Consider the following 21,611-nt stretch of genomic DNA (forward strand, 5'->3'; position numbering starts at 1 on the left):
CAACTCCATCAGTTACCGTGTTTTCCCAAAATTAAGACCTAACCGGAAAATAAGTCCTAGCAGATTTTTCAGGATGACATGCCCTGAATATAAGCCATAATGCATCTTTTGGAGCACAACTTAATATTACACCCAGTCTTATTTTCGGGGAAACACGATATCAGTTGTGTGATTTGGGGAAAACTGTTTAATCTACCTTAGCCTGTTTCTTTAGTTGTGAAATGGAGATAAAACAGCTACAGATTATGATTAAGTAAAATAAATGCACATGGAGAATGCCTTAAGTCATAAAGCAGTTTATATTAATAAGCTTATACCACTTTTTAAAAAAACTCACAAACCTAGGGTAAGCAATCTTTTAGTGATCACAACAAAGCTATATATACGTTGAACATATGATTTGCTAAGAACATTTTTAAAATTTCAGTTTACATCCCACTATTATATAAATTGTGCTATTTTTATTCTTAATAAAAAAGTTGCTCAAACTAAAGATGAATTTATTGTTTACAATTGTGCTGCTTACTAATACATGTAATTTTACAAGATGATCTGTAATTAAAAATTAAACTTTACTGACAATAGAAGAAATGGCTTGATTTCCTGGTGCAAAATATTCTGAATTATATGTAGCTGATTTACCATATATTCTGATTTATTACCACCGTTGTTTCCCCGAAAATAAGACCTAGCCAGACAATCATCTTTAATGCACCTTTTAGAGCAAAAATATAAGACCCGGTCTTATTTTAATATATTAAATAATACATTACTTAATATATTATTTAACATATTATTTAACATAATATAATAATATATTAAAATAAGACCAGGTATTATATTATATTTTATTATATTATATAATATAAGACCCAGTCTTATAGTAAAAAAAGACCGGGTCTTATATTAATGTTTTCTCCAAAAGACGCATTAGAGCTGATTGTCGGTTAGGTCTTATTTTCGGGGAAACATGGTTATGTAGAGTGGATTTCCATCTATCATTCATGGAGTTCTCAGGACATCTACACAAATATACCACACCTTTTGTGGGAGGATGATTTCACCAGTTGGCATACACGATAAAACAACCTAGAGACCTCTTTTCTCATTGGATTTTTCCTCAGAAGGAGAAAAGCAGAACACCACTTAGTAACAAACTAGCAGAACCCCCCAAGACTAAGAATGCAATGATCATGGGAAATAAGAAAAAAATATTTGATATTTATGGGAGAAAAAAGTCATGATTTTACCTAATGCTGAGAAATAAAGCCCCTTCCTATTAGATCTGTGACTACTGTAAAAAAACGTATGTACTTTCTTCATGCTCTCCAAGTATGCTTTTTTCCTGAGAAGGATAAGCATTTAGAGAAAATGACACTAACTCAGCCCTCTCAATCATTCAAACAGAAGTCATCGCTTGAATTAAATTTATAATAATGAAGAGTCCTCAAACCTTAGTCTATGCATTCAGACCTCAACCATGTTATGTCCACTATTAAAGTATCAAGAATACTAAACTTGAACAATAGTTTCCAGAGCAGGTGTGTATCCTGATGCATCAGAGTAAGGGAAGAAAATAGTATCACTTCTTTTCATCTTGATATTTTTCAATATTCCTTCTTGGTACTGTAGTTGTTTCATAATGTGTAATAGCAGTATTACCTGTATATACTGTATAAGTACACGTTATAATTGGGGGGTCCAAGAATTTTTTTTAACTGATGAGCTACATAAGGAAAATGGATCCATAACCTAAATTCAGTAGCTAACTTTGAAAAATAAACGTTTATTCCAACAATATGAAACAAGAGTTTAGGAAAGTTTTCTTCACTTGTGGTTCATTCAATGTCCACTGTAGCTCTCTAGTAACACAACAATTTCAATGTTTTAGAGACAAGATTTATAATCTGCATTAGTTCTAGCGTCTATTATGCACTCTAATCAAATCCAAGAGAAAGCGTTAAGATACAAGTTTTTTCTTTCTAGTTCACCCTTGGAGTGACCTCCCTTTTCAATGACAGCTTCACTCAATCAGTCTTCATTCAGGATATATTTAATTAGCCAGCTGACATTATAAACCAGGCACAGCACTAGGCTCTAGGGTTTCAAAGTCAATTCCAGCTGCCAACATTTACAAGCTTGTCATCTAATTGTGTTCTATCCTAAATATGGAGGATACATCTCATAATCTGGTAATTAAGAATGAACAATTGTACATGTGCTACAATAGACAGTTAAGTGCTGAAACAGACTAAATAGTTTTGCTGTTCACACACACCACTTTGCTTAACTTTTACTTGATTTTTATCTTTAAATGCTTGAAATTCTAAAACATCGTTAGAAACACCACACTGCCATATTTTATATTTTATTAATTGAGAACATAATCAAAGTAGCCCTCAAAATCTAATTCTATACGGTATGTATTTAAAGGCCATATATACCTATACTCCCTTAGCTACTACAGATAAAATACCACTGAATTCTCACATGGTCCCACAGGTATCCTGTTTATTACTATTAACAAAAACAGGTAAGAAAGTTGAAGAAAGGCAAAAAACTGAATTTGCATGAAAGCCCAAGATATAAATGCATTCTAATACAGATTTTCAGTGAAACACTTACGTAATGAGCGTCGTCTTTTGTTCTTTAATTTCCTCCTTTTGTTTATTCCAGCTTTAGAAGGAGATTCTTCTTTGGCCTTTGGCTGGCTAGAAACTTTTGAGGAGTTCTGCTGACTGAAGTGTGTGGGTACATGGCGAGCTAGCCCTCCCTGAGAAGCAAAGCTGGCATTGCAGCCACCAACAACACACTAAATGAAAATAAAAAAGGATGTCAGGGATGCTGCGTAGGGAACAAGCATAATATGAACGAGTGAATATTTCGTATTTTCAGAAGTAAATCATTAACACTATAGAACTGATTCCAGACACTAGGAACCATTTCATTTTATAAGTTGCCCAAAATAATACACATTAAGCAGTGAGTGGCAGAAATGGAAAATAAAACTCAAGTTTCATGACTCCCCAGTTTACTGCTCTTCCCACAATCTGCAAGATAAAAATAGTGGGTTTATCTTCCCGGAAATCTGGTTTTGAATTAGTCACTTTTTAAAGAGGTGCAATAAGTTTTGTTTACATCAAAGAATTAGATACCCTGGCATTTACTTGGATTCCTGGGTTTTTTAAATATTTTTATCTTATAACATATGCTATATCAAAGCCTTCAGTAGCCTCCCTACTGTTCTAACAGATAGGAAAGAAATACAATAATATTGATTTAAAAATTAATCTAGTCTCTCAGAGAAGACTTAGGCTCAGAGCTGGTCTTATGCAATCCTCTATAAATTCCATTAAATACTGACTCTTTAGCCTGTACATACAAGATTGAGAAAGCAAAAGGGGAACTACCCAAGTCAACCTAGTGGATCTGCTATTTGAACAATCAAAGCAGAATGTTTGGATATCACAAAAATTATAATACACAAATTGTACAAGTGTGTGATTTCTAGCTAAATCTTAGGAAATATTTGCAGGTCTTATAACAAATGAGTTAATCAAAACAAACACCACTTCTAGAATGCTCAAATAGCAAAATCCATAGCTTGATTGCTGGTGCCTTTTCTATTAGTGACTTTATCTAGTTTACTTAGTTACTAACTTGACAACCAAACTCTAACCATCAAATTTTGTCATGTTTAAAACGCCAGCTACTTCCACCACATTATTCCTAGATGCTTCAACTTATATTACATTAACCACATAATACCACAAAAAAAATCTACAGGCTCTTTCTTTCAATCCAGGCACCTCTATCATTTTAAACTTCTAAAAACAAAATACAACCCTCTATTAGTAGATTCCAACTGTATTCACAGTGCCTCTAAAAACCTGCCCAAGTGAAAAGGAGTTCATCCTCCTCTGAGATCCTCACACTTGCACTGCATATCTAGATACTTATCCCAACTCATCCTTTCCATGCACTGTGAAGACAGGAATATATATCTCCATCCAGAAGCATCTTCTATATCATGTGTATATTTCTAAATATCATATGTGTATTTCTAAATATATCAGCAGAACTGAACTGCTTCAATTGTGATAAAACCAATGCTGGCTGAAACACTTCACTGTAAGCTCCTTCTATAGTGCCATCGATAATAATTCCTTTTATTTTGATATACAAGAGACAATTTTATGGACTCTAATGGCAGTCAGCATTGCAAATAAAAATCTGCCTGTTCTAGGGTGCATACTAAGTTAAAAGGCAAAAGAATTATTCAAAATTTTTGTTCAAATACTCATCTATTCTCTATATTTAGTAACATGGAAAATTTTAGTAGTATAAGAATGACTAAGATAGAGTTCTCACCCTAAAAGTGTTTATATGCAATCAGCAAGACATACATGCAAAGTGATAACTTCCAACGACTAAAGTCCAGGGTAAGGCATAGAGTGCTATGGGAACCCTGAAAAGAAGCAATTAGCCATATCCAGCACTTTAAAATTAGTATTTCATTTACTTATTATGACCCAATCAAGTGTGGACCTCAGATAGCCTGCATCTAGAATGTTCAGCTATAGACTCTGACCACAAGAAGTTAACATTGAATGGTTATTGAATTCTTAGAATTTAAAAACTTACTATACATATTGCTACATACTACTTTAAGCAAGGCTACTATAACTAAGAAACCAAATTTTTAATTTTATTTAATTTTTATGATTTACTGTGGTTAAATTCATATATACCACATTAAAACTAAAATGTACAATTCAGTGACACTCAGTGTATTCACAATGTTGTATAACCATCAGCTCTTACATCCTTGCCAACACTTATTTTTCATTTATTTTATTAAAACTATCCTAGTGTTGGGCCGGTCCGGTGGCTCAGGCGGTTAGAGCTCCATGCGCCTAACTCCGAAGGCTGCCAGTTCGATTCCCACATGGGCCAGTGGGCTCTCAACCACAAGGTTGCCGGTTCGACTCCCACAAGGAATGGTGGGCTGTGCCCCCTGCAACTAGAAAACGACAGCTGGACCTGGAGCTGAGCTGCGCCCTCCACAACTAAGATTGAAAGGACAACAACTTGACTTGGAAAAAAAGGCCTGGAAGTACACACTGTTCCCCAATAAAGTCCTGTTCCCCTTCCCCAATTAAAAAAAAATACAAAAAAAAAAAAAAAAAACTATCCTAGTGTTAGCTCATTGTGGTTTTTATTTGTATTTTCTTAATAACCGTTTAAATTTTTAATCTGAAACCCGATACCCAATTTAACTACTGAAAAACTGTTAAGTATGTTCAAAACAACTTGGGTGTATGAATCTATTTCTGCAACTGCAAATTTTGTGCAATCTAAATATAGATCAAGTGTGTAGCATCTGAACTGAGTGTTTTAAGTGGAACTACCCTAATGGGTTAGTTTTGCACTGTCTAAACATTTCAACCTTAGACACATACAGCTACTGAGCACTTGAAATGTGGCTATAAAATACATACCGAATTTAGAAGATTTAGTACCAAAAAAGCAAAACATTTCATCAATTGTATACATTGAGAAAATGTTGAAATAATATAATCAGTTATATCAAAGAAATTAAATTATTTTCACCTGTTTCAATTATTTTAATGTAGCACTGCAAATTTTATAATGACCTATTTGGCTCACACATATTCCTATTACACAGTACTGCCACAGAATAAGCCGTACAATACTTATTTTTCTTTGTTTCCAAAAAGATATCAGTAGGTATTTCCTAACACCTACTCTAAAAACATACATTAAATAAGCATCTATGGTGGCCAATGTTTCAGATATTTCAAAGAATATAATATAAATAAGTTGTTGCCTTTGGGTTCCAGTTTAATATTGGTTATTCAAACAAATCTGTTGAAAACTCCACATTTCAAATTTTAGAACAGCCACTTCACTACAATTAAAAGGCAGAGATGACCGTAACAGTTCAGATCAAAGCCCTCGTGTTTAAATTCAAAGAGATTCTGTGATATGATTCCACCAGAATTATCCTTAATTGTAAGGGTCCCAGTAGGATGGTGGATTTTCTCCTGGGATCCCTCAAGACTGAAAAGAATAGGCTCTGGTAGCATCTAGAACTGAGAAGATATATTTTAAGTTTATTTTAATCAGCAATGACTCAATGATCTGAAAATAAAATCAATAATAAGAATTTTAATACAAAATTGCTTCATCTTTGATTTTGACTATCCATTAATCAAGAATCATAAATCTGAAAAAAGAAAACACACATATGCAATGAAAATTTAGAGGATAAGGGTACTCTTTTACTAAAAATATAGTAGAATCACAATCACACACATTTCACTTAAACACAAATTCTTTTACCCTAAAGGAGAAAATAATTTTAAGTGTCAATATTCCACTCATTAAGTGTATATCAGAGAACAGGTGAGAGACAAATCAGCTGTTGCCTCAAATGGCCTTAATATCTTCATTCCTCTTAACATGAGCATTTCATGGTGCTCAGTGTGATGTAGAGTTCAAATACTCATGTTTTCACCCACATATACAACAATGACCCCTCAACTCAAGTCACCACAGGCTATTCTGATGAATAAGCACCTTGTTTCAACAATCAGGAAAAAAACTGGTTACTGAACACTGAATGTGTTAAATGTCCTATCTCCCTAGTCTACTGAAACACTATTTATGTTGGCTACCACTGTAGTCGAGTAGCTGTTCTAAAATTTGAAACATGAAATTACTGGGTTTTTTTCCCTAAACAGTTGTTTAAGTGAAGCAATACTAAGACTGTCTTTGCTAGTACTAAGACTGTTTTATTCATGTTTATAGTCTCAGAAGTGCCATGAAAATCTACAAGGGGCTATTGAAACATAGCAGAAAACACCAGTTTCACAGAAGATATGGTAGTACTTATTAACAGGTAATCTAAAAGAAAACAAAAATTCCAAGTAGAAATGTTGGTTTCTTAGTTTTAACCACAGTAACATGGGATGATAACATCAGAGGAAACAAACTGGGTGAAGGTACAGGGGGACTCTCTGTACTACCTCTGCAACTTTTCCACAAATCTGAAAATTTTCCAAAATAAAAAGCTTTTTAAAATTCCATGTAGAAAGCACAGCCTACACAAAACCACAATGAGGGTAAAGTGTGATCCTTTTGAGAACTACAAGTGGTACAGTATGGCTGGAACACAATTTCCTAGGTAGGTATGGTAAGAAACGAATGAGAGTAGAGACGCAGGTAAATATGAGGTATGCACGCATCATGCTAAGAAATGTGAATTTTAATTTGGAGAGAGTCAGGCGTTACCAAGGATTTAAAATAGTACAGTGCCCGACAGAACCACAGGAGACTAACTGGGGAGAAAAGAGTATGGTGAGAAGTAGCAGTCATATTCAAATTGACAGGATTTACTAATGCATTTAGTGGGCTGATGGAAGTTGAGAGAGAAATCCAGAATAATTCAGGGCTCTTCAAGCCAGAGTACCTGGATGGATATCTTACTATTTACTGAATCTCAACTACAACCACATTTGGAATGGAAAACCTCAAGATATGTGCATGTTAAATTCAAAATGCTCTATTAGACATCCAAAGTGAATATTCTACTCTGGAATCCAAGAAGTTAGGGTTAGAGATAAAAATCTTGAAATAATCAGAGTATAAGTAGTATTTAAAATCAGAGGACTAGATGAGAACACCTAGGGTGAGAACTTTTAAGAGAAAAGAGCACTCTCCAACATGTCGAAGTCAGGTAGAGCAGAGGCCAGCAAAGCAAACTAGAAGGAGCTGCCAATGAGTTTGGGAGAAGGGGTGAAGGGGGATGAAGAATAGGCAAAGTGTGGTTACCAAGGAGGCCTAGAGAAAAAAGTGAAAGTTAATAAAAATCCCATATGTAACATGCACATAGTAAACACAGCATAGATCTTTCTTCCCTGGTGCTTTTTCCCCCCTTTCAAAGAGCACTGAATTGGTAACCAAATTTACCAGAGAAATGTTTAGTATCAGCTAGCTATTGTATCATTAGATGAACTAACCAAGTTCACCTAATGATATAATAAGGGATATTTCTCTTATAAGCCCCCCCCCCATAAGAGAAGTATCTTGTAGAACACTTTCTTAAGCTTTGGTGCACATCGAATTCACCTCAAAGATCTTTTTAAATAAAGCAATGGCTGGTAACATGTCCCAGACAGTCTAATTTAATTGGTCGTTGGTGCAACTCAGGCACCAGGATTTGGCACCCAGTGGCACAGTTCATACAGTAAAGGAAGAACCTCTTAATTTGTACCGGCTTTCCAAATAATAAGATCCCTACCCGTCTCTAACAGCGACCAATTGGTTTTTCTTTTTCTCTTTTTTTTTTTGAGGGGGAGGATCATTTTTTGTTTTTTTAGTATGATGATGACCACTGCAGATTATTACCCTTATTTATACTCCAATTGTACTATCTTTGGTCACTGGGAGCCTCCTAAAAATTGGCTGTTGAGGCTACGGAACATGGGAGCTTCAAACCCACAGACACATAACAGAATACAAAATGACAAAGAAGAATTAAAGAAAGATAGAACAGGGTGTTTAAAGCTCTGTTTATATTACATATAATGCTGAAAGGCAAAAGATTCTCACTAAAGTGTGTGTGTGTGTTGCGATGGATGTGTTAATTAAGTAAATGGAGGGAATTCTTTCACAACTGTATATGCATATCAAAACACAATGTACACTTTAAATCTTACAATTTTATTTCTCAGTTACACCTCAATAAAGCTGAAAAAAGGTAAAAGATTTTAAAATTATCAGTATCAACTTCCATTATAAAATAGATCATAAAGGAACTGAAGAAGGAAACTATTTCATGACTCATTACAATGAATGATGTAATATTAGTATCACTCACATTGTGTCCTGTGACAAATTACCAGAATTTGTTTGTATGTACAACTATAAGCCACTTTATAGTGAGAATATAATAGTTTAAGTCTGGTTTGATAAAATTTCTTTTCTCTTTATCAATCTTTCAGGCTAGGTTCTTGGTTCCAAAACATCTAAAAAGATCGGCTGTTTCATATATTAGACTTGAAATAAAGTCTAAGAGTTTTAAGTACTACTCTATCACAATGAGAAGCTAGTCAAATACGTCAATATTACGAACGGAGTTGATTATGTTGAACTAAAGAGGACTAGCTGCTGAAGAAAAGTTACAATAGATAAATTAACCCAAGACAATTAAATAACTATAACAAATAACTGTGTTTAAAGAAAACAAGAAATATCAGAGTAGGGGAGAAACATGGGAAGAAAGTAAAACAACTGAGTTTATCTGAGAAGTACAACTATACAATTTTGAACATATACATGCAAATTCATCCAGACAAACCACTGCCACACTGGCAATAAAGAAAAAGGAAATCAAAACAAGCACCATACATGCTGCACATAACTAAATTTTATTTTCTTCAGTTAAATAAAATATTTCTAAGTGAGGTGGGGTTGAAAACACTTAGCCATTATAAAGCTTAATAGCAGAGAACTAACAAGAATCAAAATCATAATTACAAAAAAGAGAATAGTTCAAAGAATCCCCAAATCCTAGTACTATGAACACACGTAATGTTTTCCAAACTTTTAATAATTAAAATGTTTTACTACGTTTACCAAAATGACAGCATCAACTCCCCTTCCTACAAATTCTAAATGTACATATAAAGCAGAGGTAGGTAGGTAGGTAGGTAGGTAGGTAGGTAGGTAGGTAGATATAGATAGGGGTGTTTGTGTGTCTGTGTGTGTGTGTGTGTGACAAAGTGAACACTTATCTAGGGATAATCTTTGCACTTTAATTATCAGAGATAAATATCATTAAAACCCTTGGCAAAGAAACTATATTTGCATTTTAGGAGTATGATTTTACAAAACTAGAATTTCATAATGAGCTGACATGATCAATTATTTTCATGACACTCTGTCTTCTTATCATCAAGCATAAGACAAATAAATTTAGGGACTGTAAAACTAGGCTGAAACCTAAATGATACACCCATGGCTTTCATTTCCCACATCAAGTTACCCCAGAAGCCACACAAGTAAAAACTGATAGATTCAATACATAAAATCTGTATTATGTGAGCATCAAAATAATGATAGTAGTAATACTACAAATTAAGGAAAAGCTTTGTTGGCTGTGAACTTCCAAGGTCTGTCACAGACAGGCCACACAGGGTACTTATAACAGCCCTACCTTTCCCCAGTCTCTATTCCTTCTCTTTATTCAGGCATCAGTCTAAAGAATAACTTTAAATATTTTTAGTAAAAACAGTACACATTTTTTAAAACCATTAAGATGACTTTATGAATTATCCCACACACAAAGCAGCCACACTGACTTTTTTTTAAAACACAAATAATACTGAACTCTTTGGCAAATGCTTGAAGCATACTGTATATATAAAAGAAAACTACAATGCAAACTCCTTAGAATAACCAAACTCCAGACTAACACAGTTAAGAGACAGCAACATTAACCCAAAGACAATATACAACACATAAATTTACATAGTAGCTGTTCTGCATTATAAATTATTGGGAGGCACAAGTGGTTAAGGACACAGAAGCCAGATTCATACAGCCTCTTAAGTCCTCAGTATGCCACTAGCTGCCATTAACCCTAGAAAATATTTAATTTCATATCAGTTTCCTCATCTATAAAATGAGGGCAACAACAGTAATTACCTCAAAGAATTGTTGTTGTAAGAATTAAAATACGTAATGCAATAAATCATGTATGTAATATGCAAGGCACAAAGCAACATTATTCAAGCCTTTTGCTAATCATGATTATTTCTGACTTCTACACTCCGCCTTGCTCATTACACAACAAATAATGTAACTGTCCATATAAGAAACTTTTTGCAACCAATTGCTTTTAAATTTAATTTCTAGATAGCTCAAGCTTACTAGTCAGAAACAGTTAAAATATTTTCAAATTGCCACCATAAAATACCACCTATATATATGAAACTACATGCTATTCCCTAAATAACCTACTTATTCTGTTCTTTTATGCTTTCTCTCAAAAGCGCATTTTTCTATAATTAAGTAGTGGTGATGATTGCACAACCCTGTGATACACTAATAACTACTGAATACTACAGTTGGCAAATGGTAGTAAATTGTATTTTAAAACACACACACACACACACACACACACACACACACACACACACACACACACCCCTGAAATGATCTCCCTATCACAAGACAAAACTTGGCTTTTCTGTAAGACTGTCCTCATCTTCATACATTAAGAGTGGGCACAGATTTTTTTTTTAAAGAATAAGAAAAGCACTAATCGTCAAAAAAATTAAATTTCACTAAAGTTAAATACTGTTCTTCAAAAGATTCGATTAGGAAAGGTAAAAAGGATAGCCAAAAACAGACTGTAAAGTTATTTACAACACATATCTGACAAAGGAATTGTTTCCAAAATATATTTTAAAATTACACAATAATAAAAGACAAACTATTCAAATAAAATAAGAGAAGGCTTGAATAGGCACTTCATCAAAACAGAAAAATCAAACAGCCACAAGCACATGAAAATGTGCTCAGCATCATTACTCACCAGGGAAGTAAAAATTAAAGCCACAATGAGGTACTGATACACATTCACCAGGATGGCTAAAATTAAAAAGACTGACAACTAAAACTTTCATTTGCTGCTGATGGGAATGTAAAATGATATGACCAATCTGGAAAAGTTTGGTATTTTCTAAGAGGTGAAAACTCCCTATTCTATGACTTAGCAATTCCTCTCAAAGGTATACAGCCAAGAGAAATGAATGCATGAGTGCAATCAGAGGACATGGAGAAGAACATGCTAGGGCAGACTGATTAATAATAGCCAAAGACTGAAAACAACCCAAATGCCCACTGGCATTAAAATGAATTAACTATGGTTTATTTGTAAAATGAAATATTACACAGCAATTTAAGAACGATTACTAGTACACACAACAATAAGGAAAAATCTCACCGCTATTTTGCTGAGTGAAAAAAGCCAGACACAAGAGTTCACACAACTAAGCCAGGATGACAGAAATTATAATATGGCCTGGGGAGAGGGGTAGAGGTCAGGTGAAGTATAGACTGGAAAAGCACATTAGGAAATGCTGTTTTACTGAAAATATTCTTCATCAGAATGGTGGTTATACAAGGTACCTACATACATATGAAACAAATCTTTAAACTGTTGAATACTTAAATGTACTTAGGCACTTTATTATATATTATGTTATACTCAATAACTAAAAAATGTTTAGAAAACATGAGACTTATCTCAAACATCATGACTTCATCACCTGCTCCTATCTAAAGACAACTCCCACTGAACTTCTCCTACTCCTTCCCAGTCTCAAATATAGTACAGCAACCCTTGAACAGCACCAATCTGAACTGCACAAGTCCACTTATACGTGGATACTTTTCAGTCAGCCCTCCATATCTGTGGGTTATGCATCCATGGATTCAACCAACCGCAGATTGAAAACAGCATTTTCGATCCACAGTTGGAAATCCATGGATGTGGATGCGGAGGGCCAGGCTCACTGTATGCACACTCTATGCCATTTTATATAAGGGACTTGAGTATCCGTAGATTTTAGTATCCTCGGGACTTGGGAAACCAATCCCTCAAAAATACCAAGGGCTGAATGTAGTTCAGTTTTGGGGGAGTCAGTACACACATTTTCTATAAAATTAAAACTGCTCTAAAATAAAAAAACTCATTTAAAAAAAGTAAGATACAAAAACAAAAACAAAAAAAGGAAAAAAAACAAAAATAAAGTACAGACAGTATATAGTTTACTAAATTCTGTGTAAAACAAGGTATAAGAATGAGACCACGTATTTATCTGCTTGTAGTTTCATAAAGAAATACTGGAAGAATTCACTAGAAACTAATAACAGTGGTTACCTTATTTGGGAGGGAATAAGGGAACAAGAAAGGGAGCAAGATTTCTCAATGTAAATCACTTCTTTATATTTTTTTAAAAACTTCTTAAAGATTATCTTTTCAAAAAAATTTACATGACTTAAAAAAATAAACTCCACAAGAATTACCTTCTCTAATGAAACCCAGGGGAAGTTTCTCACACAGTATTTACTTACCAGAAGATAGTATGGGTTTAACAACTCTTAAACTTCTTTAAACACAAACTTTTAATATCTTTGGTATATGCCTTCCATAATTATAAGCCAAAATATTTTTTAAATTTTTAATAAAGATAAATGGATGCTTTTTATTAAAACTTGCTCTTTATACAGATTTCCCTGACTATATCCATTGGACATAGTAACTTACAATTAAGATCAGTAATATGACCTGAAAACTGATCGAAAGGAATTAGGTCCCTTAATCTTTTACAATTTCATTTTGTCATATAATCATTGTTTGCTAATAAAAAGGCTGAAATCTATGCCATAGATTTCATAGGAAAATCTGTTTCATGGGAAAACATAATTAGAGCACAAGGTATTAACATCAACCAATTTTAAAGACATGCATTAAAGTTGTTCATCTGTCCATTATTTAAGACCCTTCCCTCACAGAATTTTGTTCTCCAAATTTTAAAAATTGGATTAAATTATCTCTCCCCATTTTTTAAATTCCATGCATCTACTGGAATGTTAAAACAAATGGTTGTTTTACAATTTTTTACTATTGCAAAATAATTGTTTTACAATTTTTTACAATGGCATTAAGAATCTTGTCAATTTAAGTTGAAGTTAAAGAGAAAAAATACTCACATACATTTACTTACCTTGAAAGGTTTGTCTCCACTGTGTGTCAACATATGCCTCTGTAACCAACTCTGACTGGTTGACGGCGTGTTATATACTTTACAACCTTTCCATAAGCAAACAAATACCTGTTAAAAGAGCCATAATAATTTTCATCACTTATTTCAACAAAGAATTTTATTCCTTGTAAGTTCAAATGAACATGTTGAAAGTCTTCGATTAACAAAAAGAGCCATTTAATGTATGAGTCAATCAAATGCTTAAAATAGTTAAACTTTCTGAACTTCCATTATGAGAGGCACAGTATTAACCCTTCCCTCTTAAGGCTGCTGTCCATTCCCTCCATAAGGAACTGATACACTAATCTCAAAGAGCCACTCAGAAGGAAATATACAAAATATTAACAATACATCCTTAGGAACTAGGACTATGGACCAGTGTTTACATTTTGTATTTACTGTATGAGGGAACAAGCATGCATTAATTTAATTATCAGGAGAATATAATGGTATAAAGAAACAGTGAAAATAAAACAGTCAAATGTTAACCAGTGGATACTGACAGTTTCATTTTCAAAGAATGAGGAATACAATTATAGAACTACAATTTTTCTCTTGAATTCCTGTTCTCACACACATATTGTTTATTCTTATATTGTTCTAGTCACTAAAAATGATTTTCAATTAGCTTGGTAAGGAAGCAAAATCTAATACAAAATGTCAAATTAATACAATTGCAAAAGCAACCCGCAGGAGCTCCTCTATCATCTTAAAAGGTCTACATTCTTGGGTTCAGGCAACTATGACTGGATTTGGAAAAGTACAATCTAGCAACTAACAATCTAATCTTTATCATCTTCCTACCAGTGTGATCAATTTTCTAACTGATTATATTTCCATCAAACTGAACACTGAAACTGTTACCGAACATCAGTAAAAGAATTATTAATCTACTTACTGTAATCATCATCTTCAAAGTACCATTTCTAGGCTCTGTTCTCTTCTAAGGTAAGAACAATTATAAATAGAGCCACACTTTGAAGACTATAATATACAACACATATACACCTAAAACTAAAAAGGTACTACATATAGAACAGAAGAAACACACAAAACTGAACAATCATTGAAGTCAATTTAAAATAATTTGTTTTAAGAGCTAGAAAAATCAACAGTCTAAAATAACTGAGATCAATTTTTATTCAAACCCAAAACCATTTTACATCAGATAGGCCTAGCCAGGCAACACTGCTATTGCTGTTTGATGTGACTGTTTAAAGTTATTGCATATCCTGATTCCATAACAGATTTGCTAGGTTTTTAGTTAAGCAGATATAGAAGTCATAACATTTCCCCTTTCAAACTTAAAAAATTTCTGACCTTAGTACATATTTATAAAATGATTCCTGAAATTCCTATTAAAAGCTACTTTTCAAATTAATCCACAAAAAAGAAAAAAAATGTAAAGCTACACCTGTACATTGTGAAATTTCAATAAAGTTTGATAATCACATGCAGATAATCAGTGCTATCAATTTCCTGACTCAAGACTAATAGACTCAGTCTTAAATTTTCAATCCAAGTAATAAAGACGAAGCAGAGCTTCGTGTAAAATTCTCACAAGCCATGCCCATAAACAGGAAGGCCTGAAAGCAAGTATCTGGAAACAAAATTAACATAATTTATACAACAACTTTTATAACAGTGAAGAATTCTGTTATGTAACTCTAAATAACTCCTGTGTTGAGTTACTCTCAAAAAAAAAAAAAAAGATCAGACACTCAACATTGCCCCTATCTAACATTACCCAACCACTAAATTTGAGAGAAACAACAAATCTGTGACTCCTAATTTTTTTCCTATAAATAAACTCAAACATGGAAGCAATGGCAAACCCTGTAATTCCATCAGATAATAACGAGCCTTAATTGTGAGTAGTTATGGTCTAGACTCTAGATGGAATAATATCCAGTAACCCTATTAGGGCAACACTTTCAGGTTCACAGAAAAACCATAACCTTCAATCTAGCGAATTACAGAGGAAATTAAGTAAGTGTAAAGAGACCAAAGCTAACCATGTTTAGCCATATTTGGGTGAAATATTTGAAAAATAATTAGGGGAGAAGGAAACACTAAACTTGTACCAGGACAGTCTTGATACACAAAACAGGCACTAAAAATTCTCATCAAGGATCCACAAAAACCAAAATTTTTTAAAAGCTAAATTTCCTTTCCTAAGTTATATTAGGAAAACCCTTTGATAAAACAGATAGTCCAAAATCTGACAAAAGGATCTTTCTTCAAACCTGAGTCTTTTTAGATGCACAGTATGTGGAAACATTTTTTATACCCTATTTTGAGAAATTTTCTCATTGTAAAAATTAACACTGAAAACCAAACTCCATAGAAATTAAACTCAAATATGAAAGAAATCATTTGAAAATCAAATCTATCATGGTTCCTCTATACTCTTAAAATGAATTAAGATTTAGCTACAATAATTAGAATACTGCGGCAGAGGTTCATAGTCCAGTCTCTCATGATAAGACAGATTTATGTTATATTAGGTTGCATTAAATGTAACAGAAATAGAACAAAAGTAAATGACCTGAATTCTATCCAGCTCTTTCACACTTTGAAGCTATGTAATCTTGGAGGAATCACTTATCTATATTTCCTTTCTTATCAAATAGACAATATAAGAACACTTCTGATAATTCCAAAACACGATAAAAATGTAAGATGGTATGTTTTCTCTGAAATACTAGTTAACATAAAAATTGTGTTTACATTAGACATTTGGAGGTCTCTTCTCAAAATAACTGCTACCAGATTATTCTGCCATTGTCAAAGAACAAAGGAAAATACCACACAACCATTAAAAGAGCATTTTTGGACTACCAAAGAATCTTCAAATTTACAATAACCTAACATATAAGACGTACAGGTCTTGCAATTTCAATGTTAGAAGAGGTTTGGGCTTTCTGTTGAGAACTCCTTTAGAACTCGTTTCTATCAGAACAAGTCGGTTTCACCAAGGATCTCCTCCAAAATGCCCCAAAATGAAGAAGGCTGGTACAAATCTGGGAACCAAAGGTAGTCTCAGTCTCCTTCACGTTCATCAATTTCCTTGAATAAAAGTACCAGTGTATTTATCAGAATGTATGCATGGCCTACACCTACAATGGCTTGTGTGACAATAGAAGATAAAGATAAATGCATTTACACTTATCTGGTCACTAGCATCTCACACTCGAAGTGTGCAAATGAATCCATCAAAATTTTCTGTAATTGTAAAATTCACTGCTAAGGAATATAATGCAATCTGACAGGGCCTACATACGCATAAGGAAAATTCAGCGATCTTTAGTGAAGTAAATTAAAATCAACCAAATATATTCTAAATACAGAGCTGGCAAGCAGTATAATTTATATGCCCAAAGGGGAGAGAAAGCCTAGTTTTACTAAGAAATTAGATTCCAAGTGTACCAAGAAATACACCATCTAAAGGTAGGACGAGGTTGGATGAATGATTTCATGGTTCCTTTAAGTTCCAATATTTCTCAGAAAAAAACCAGTTCATTCTTTTACAAAATGTGAACATACAAGAGAAGCAAAATCTTTTTTATATCTAATTACTTTGTCTTAAATTAGTTTGCTCTTTCAAGATCTGTCCAAAATAAAGTTATAATTTTGTATCCTATTATTTTTAGCCACATTAAGTATATTAACATTTCCAATTTCCTCTGTTAAGACATTTAATAAAACAGAGAACAAAAATGCTTAATAAAACAAATTACAAGAATAAAATATTTTTTATTTATTAAGCTGACCAATTTCATATTATACTCAAGAGATACCAGACTGGCAATCAAAATTCAAAGTGACCTACGACTGATTTCACTTCCAGGCAGCAAACTGATTTAACCCTGCAAGTCTACAAGTGTCATTTTACAGAACATAAAGGCAACTGTCCCCATACAAGTCTTTGAATAATATCCCATCATTGGGCCAGCCCGGTGGCTCAGGCGGTTAGAGCTCCATGCTCCTAATTCCGAGGGCTGCTGGTTCGATTCCCACATGGGCCAGTGGACTCCCAACCACAAGGATGCCTGTTCAACTCCTCACCCCCTGCAACTAAGATTGAACACGGCACCTTGAGCTGAGCTGCCACTGAGCTCCCAATGGCTCAGTTGGTTGGAGTGCGCCCTCTCAACCACAAAGTTGCTGGTTCGACTGGACCTGGAGCTGAGCTGCACCCTCCACAACTAAGACTGAAAGGACAACAACTTGAAGCTGAACGGCACCCTTCACAACTAAGATTGAAAGGACAACTTGACTTGGAAAAAAGTCCTGGAAGTACACACTGTTCCCCAATAAAGTCCTGTTTAAAAAAAAAAAAAAAATAGGGGCCAGCCCGGTGGCTCAGGCAGTTAGAGCTCCATGCTCCTAACTCCGAAGGCTGCCGGTTCGATTCCCACATGGGCCAATGGGTCTCAACCACAAGGTTGCCAGTTCAATTCCTCGAATCCTTCAAGGGATGGTGGGCTCCGCCCCCTGCAACTAAGATTGAACACAGCACCTTGAGCTGAGCTGCCTACCGGATGGCTCAGTTGGTTGGAGCACGGGCTCTCAACCACATGGTTGCCAGTTTCGACTCCCGCAAGGGATGGTGGGCTGCGCCCCCTACAACTAGCAACAGCAACTGGACCTGGAGCTAAGCTGCGCCCTCCACAACTAAGACTGAAAGGACATCAACTTGACTTGGGAAAAAGAAAAAGGCCTGGAAGTACACACTGTTCCCCAACAAAGTCCTGTTCCCCTTCCCCAATAAAATCTTTAAAAAAAATACCATCATTATCCCCCACCCCCCAAAAAACATCTCCCTCTAGTCCTCTCCACTCAAACATACTAAAAAACATATACAAAGGTAAACTTAATAAAACTACATGTATAAAATAATTCCTGTATCAAGAAACATGAACAAATTTCTTTCTGGCAATTGTTTTCCAAGTAAGAAATAGTTAAAACAGAAAGAACAGAAGATTAATGGATCTTATTGAACCACTGAAATCCTATAAGAGAGAGTTCCCCAACTACCAAAACGTAGATGTACATTAAGAGGACATACTGGGGTTTGAAATTTGATACAACAGCTCTGTCTAGTTTTTGAAAACCAGTCAGGCATAAAATGTATGGGTCCAACAATACAATTCTATTATACTTAACAAAAAAATTTAAATTTTTTGCCTGTTTTTATTTTTTAAACAGGAGAAAGCCCTCTCACGATTCTTTTTTAAAAGGTTATATTCGTAATTTGGTATTTAAATGGTTAGTGTAACTTTTATGTACAGTTAAGTATCCACCCACTTTGACACATGAAAAGGTCAAGAAAACGTAAATTACACCAACTTCAACTTACAAATGTAAAGTCTACGTGAGATAGTATAGCTTAAAGCGGGAAAAAGAAGTTTCTAAGTTGTTATATGATGGTTTTGTTTTTCCCAGGGTCAAGATCAGCATGGGATGAGAAAAAGAATAGGAATTAATATAGTATTTAGATCTTGCTAACTTACTAGTCCAGTAAAATTGTCATCTTTCAATAATTAGAAGCATAAAGTCCTCTAGAGTTACCAACTTTTTCCTCATTTCTTTCTGTTCCATTATGACAGTTTAACACTTGGAGTAGAAAAAAGTATCTAAAAAATAAAGTTATGTCATCAAAATCAGCTGTTTTCCACTTATATGAGGTATCTAGAATAGTCAAATTTGTACAGACAAAAAATAGAATAGCAGTTACCAGAGGCTGATGGAAGGGAGGAAAAGGGAGATATTAATGGGTACAGATTTCAGTATCAGATAACGAAAATGTTCTGGAGGTGAGTAGGGGTGATGGTTGCACAACAATGTAAATGTAACTAATGCCAATGAACAACAGTTAAAATGACTAAGTTCCCTTCAAAGAGGCCATTTAAAAAAAAAAAAAAAATCAGATGTTCCAACCAACAACTATTCTATTTTAAAGCATAAAACCAGATGAAGATCTCGTATCTTAAATAATAGTATCAGGTTTTCAAATTCTCATTCATACTTTCATTCTGAAGACTGTAGCAATGACTCGTATGTAGAATTAGGATTATTTTCTATATTTCTCTAATATTTTATATTTTTAGGTTAGCAATTAATGTTCTTCAAAGATGAGGACTCCATTCTGTGGTCAAAATAACATTACTCTTAAAATTAGCCTGAGAATCATATTATTTGTAATAAAGTAATTTTATAAATAAGTTCAAGAAATGACATGGGGGTGTCCAACAATTTGTAATTATTATAGAAATACTAAGACTTCATTCATTGCTCTGTAATATCCATAAGGTATATGCAGTTGCAGTGATTACATGACACATTCAGTCTATAATTCCATTTTTCTACAAACGTACAAAGGGTTAAAAACATTCTCATAAGGCTATGTGCCAACTCAACGTGTAGGATGCAAGACTTAGGAATGTGAAATTCTCCCACACTACTAAGAAAAGTTCAGAGATCTTCTACATACCGTGTTTCCCTGAAAATAAGACCTAACTGGAAAATAAGCCCTAGCATGCTTTTTCAGGATGACATCCCCTGAACATAAGCCCTTATGCGTCTTTAGGAGTAAAAATTAATAACACCCAGTCTTATTTTCAGGGAAACACGGTAGCTCGTGATCCTATATAGTTGCTAAGTTAAGTGACTAAAAAGCATCATGTCATGGCTCATATCACCTTAGTGATATATACCAACTGACATCGAGCACTGGCTCACAAAAAGCACCTCTATAATGACCAGGAAACCAACTTAGTTAAGATAGTGCACACTTAAAATCTGTTATATGTGAGGGGAGAAAAAAGACTGTTACCAAAATTGCCTAACCCCCGGGGTGGGTTATGCAGTGAAAGTACAATATGATGGACACAGTTCCTTAATACTCCATCTAGTGTTTACCTGGACACAGTATATATTAAATCTAGTAAGACAAATATTTACTTATCAAGCTTGAGTAATCCAAAGACTGCTGACACATTATAACATATTGTTAAAACAGCAATTATCTCCTAAATTTCAAATGTAATACCACAAGTTAAAATGTTAGGGGTGTTTATATATGGTTGCATGTTTTTTTAAAAATTAACAATATAATCTAATTATCAATACAACCTTTAGAACCAGTTGCCTGCTCACTTAAACCCTGATGGATTTTAACAATTTTAGTATTAGTATATCTCAACAGTGATGGCAGGGTGATGGGAAATAATGTGGCCTAATAAATTATCTGTACTTACAATGTGATATTAATTTCTGGAAAAAACACTAAATGTGGTAACTATTCAAAACAAACCTAGATAAAGTTGAAAAAATGATTAATATTATAAATAATATTTTGGCCCATTACACTTTGACTCAATTCATTTGTTTAGCTCTTTATTCACTATTTAATAAAAATTATATGAACTGACACAATTAAATGTGTCCTGAAAGGGTGTATGTCAATATTGACTAATAAGAACTTTTTATCTAAGATAGCTCTGGCAAGACCTGGGAAAGATGATCAATTCTCACTTGCAAATAATAGGTGTGGGTTGTCATTTAATAGGATTGTATATACTAATCCTGGTACCAAGTATCTTCAGTTAATTTCAGCATCAGGGATAATTCAGGACCACTCTAACAACAGAAATCCTCAATAGTGCCAATTCCTATATGTCCTCAACTCAAAATATCAGAACCTTGGAATACATTGTATTCATTTATAATATTCCCACTGTAATA

General features: G+C 34.0%; 1 protein-coding gene across 2 annotated transcripts in view; it reads right to left on the reverse strand.

Moving 5' to 3' along the window:
- The window catches only part of AEBP2 (AE binding protein 2), a 66,878-nt gene that overhangs the window by 25,004 nt on the left and 20,263 nt on the right, over positions 1-21,611 (reverse strand). For both annotated transcript variants that reach the window (XM_019714646.2, XM_019714645.2), the window contains exons 3-4: positions 13,824-13,931; positions 2,626-2,812 (exon numbers count right to left, since the gene is read on the reverse strand). In XM_019714646.2, the coding sequence (XP_019570205.1) occupies positions 2,626-2,812; positions 13,824-13,931 (295 nt within the window). The remainder of the gene's footprint in view (positions 1-2,625; positions 2,813-13,823; positions 13,932-21,611) is intronic.

The sequence above is a fragment of the Rhinolophus sinicus genome, linkage group LG02, assembly GCF_036562045.2.
Source record: "Rhinolophus sinicus isolate RSC01 linkage group LG02, ASM3656204v1, whole genome shotgun sequence".
In the NCBI taxonomy this organism is placed as follows: Eukaryota; Metazoa; Chordata; class Mammalia; order Chiroptera; family Rhinolophidae; genus Rhinolophus; species Rhinolophus sinicus.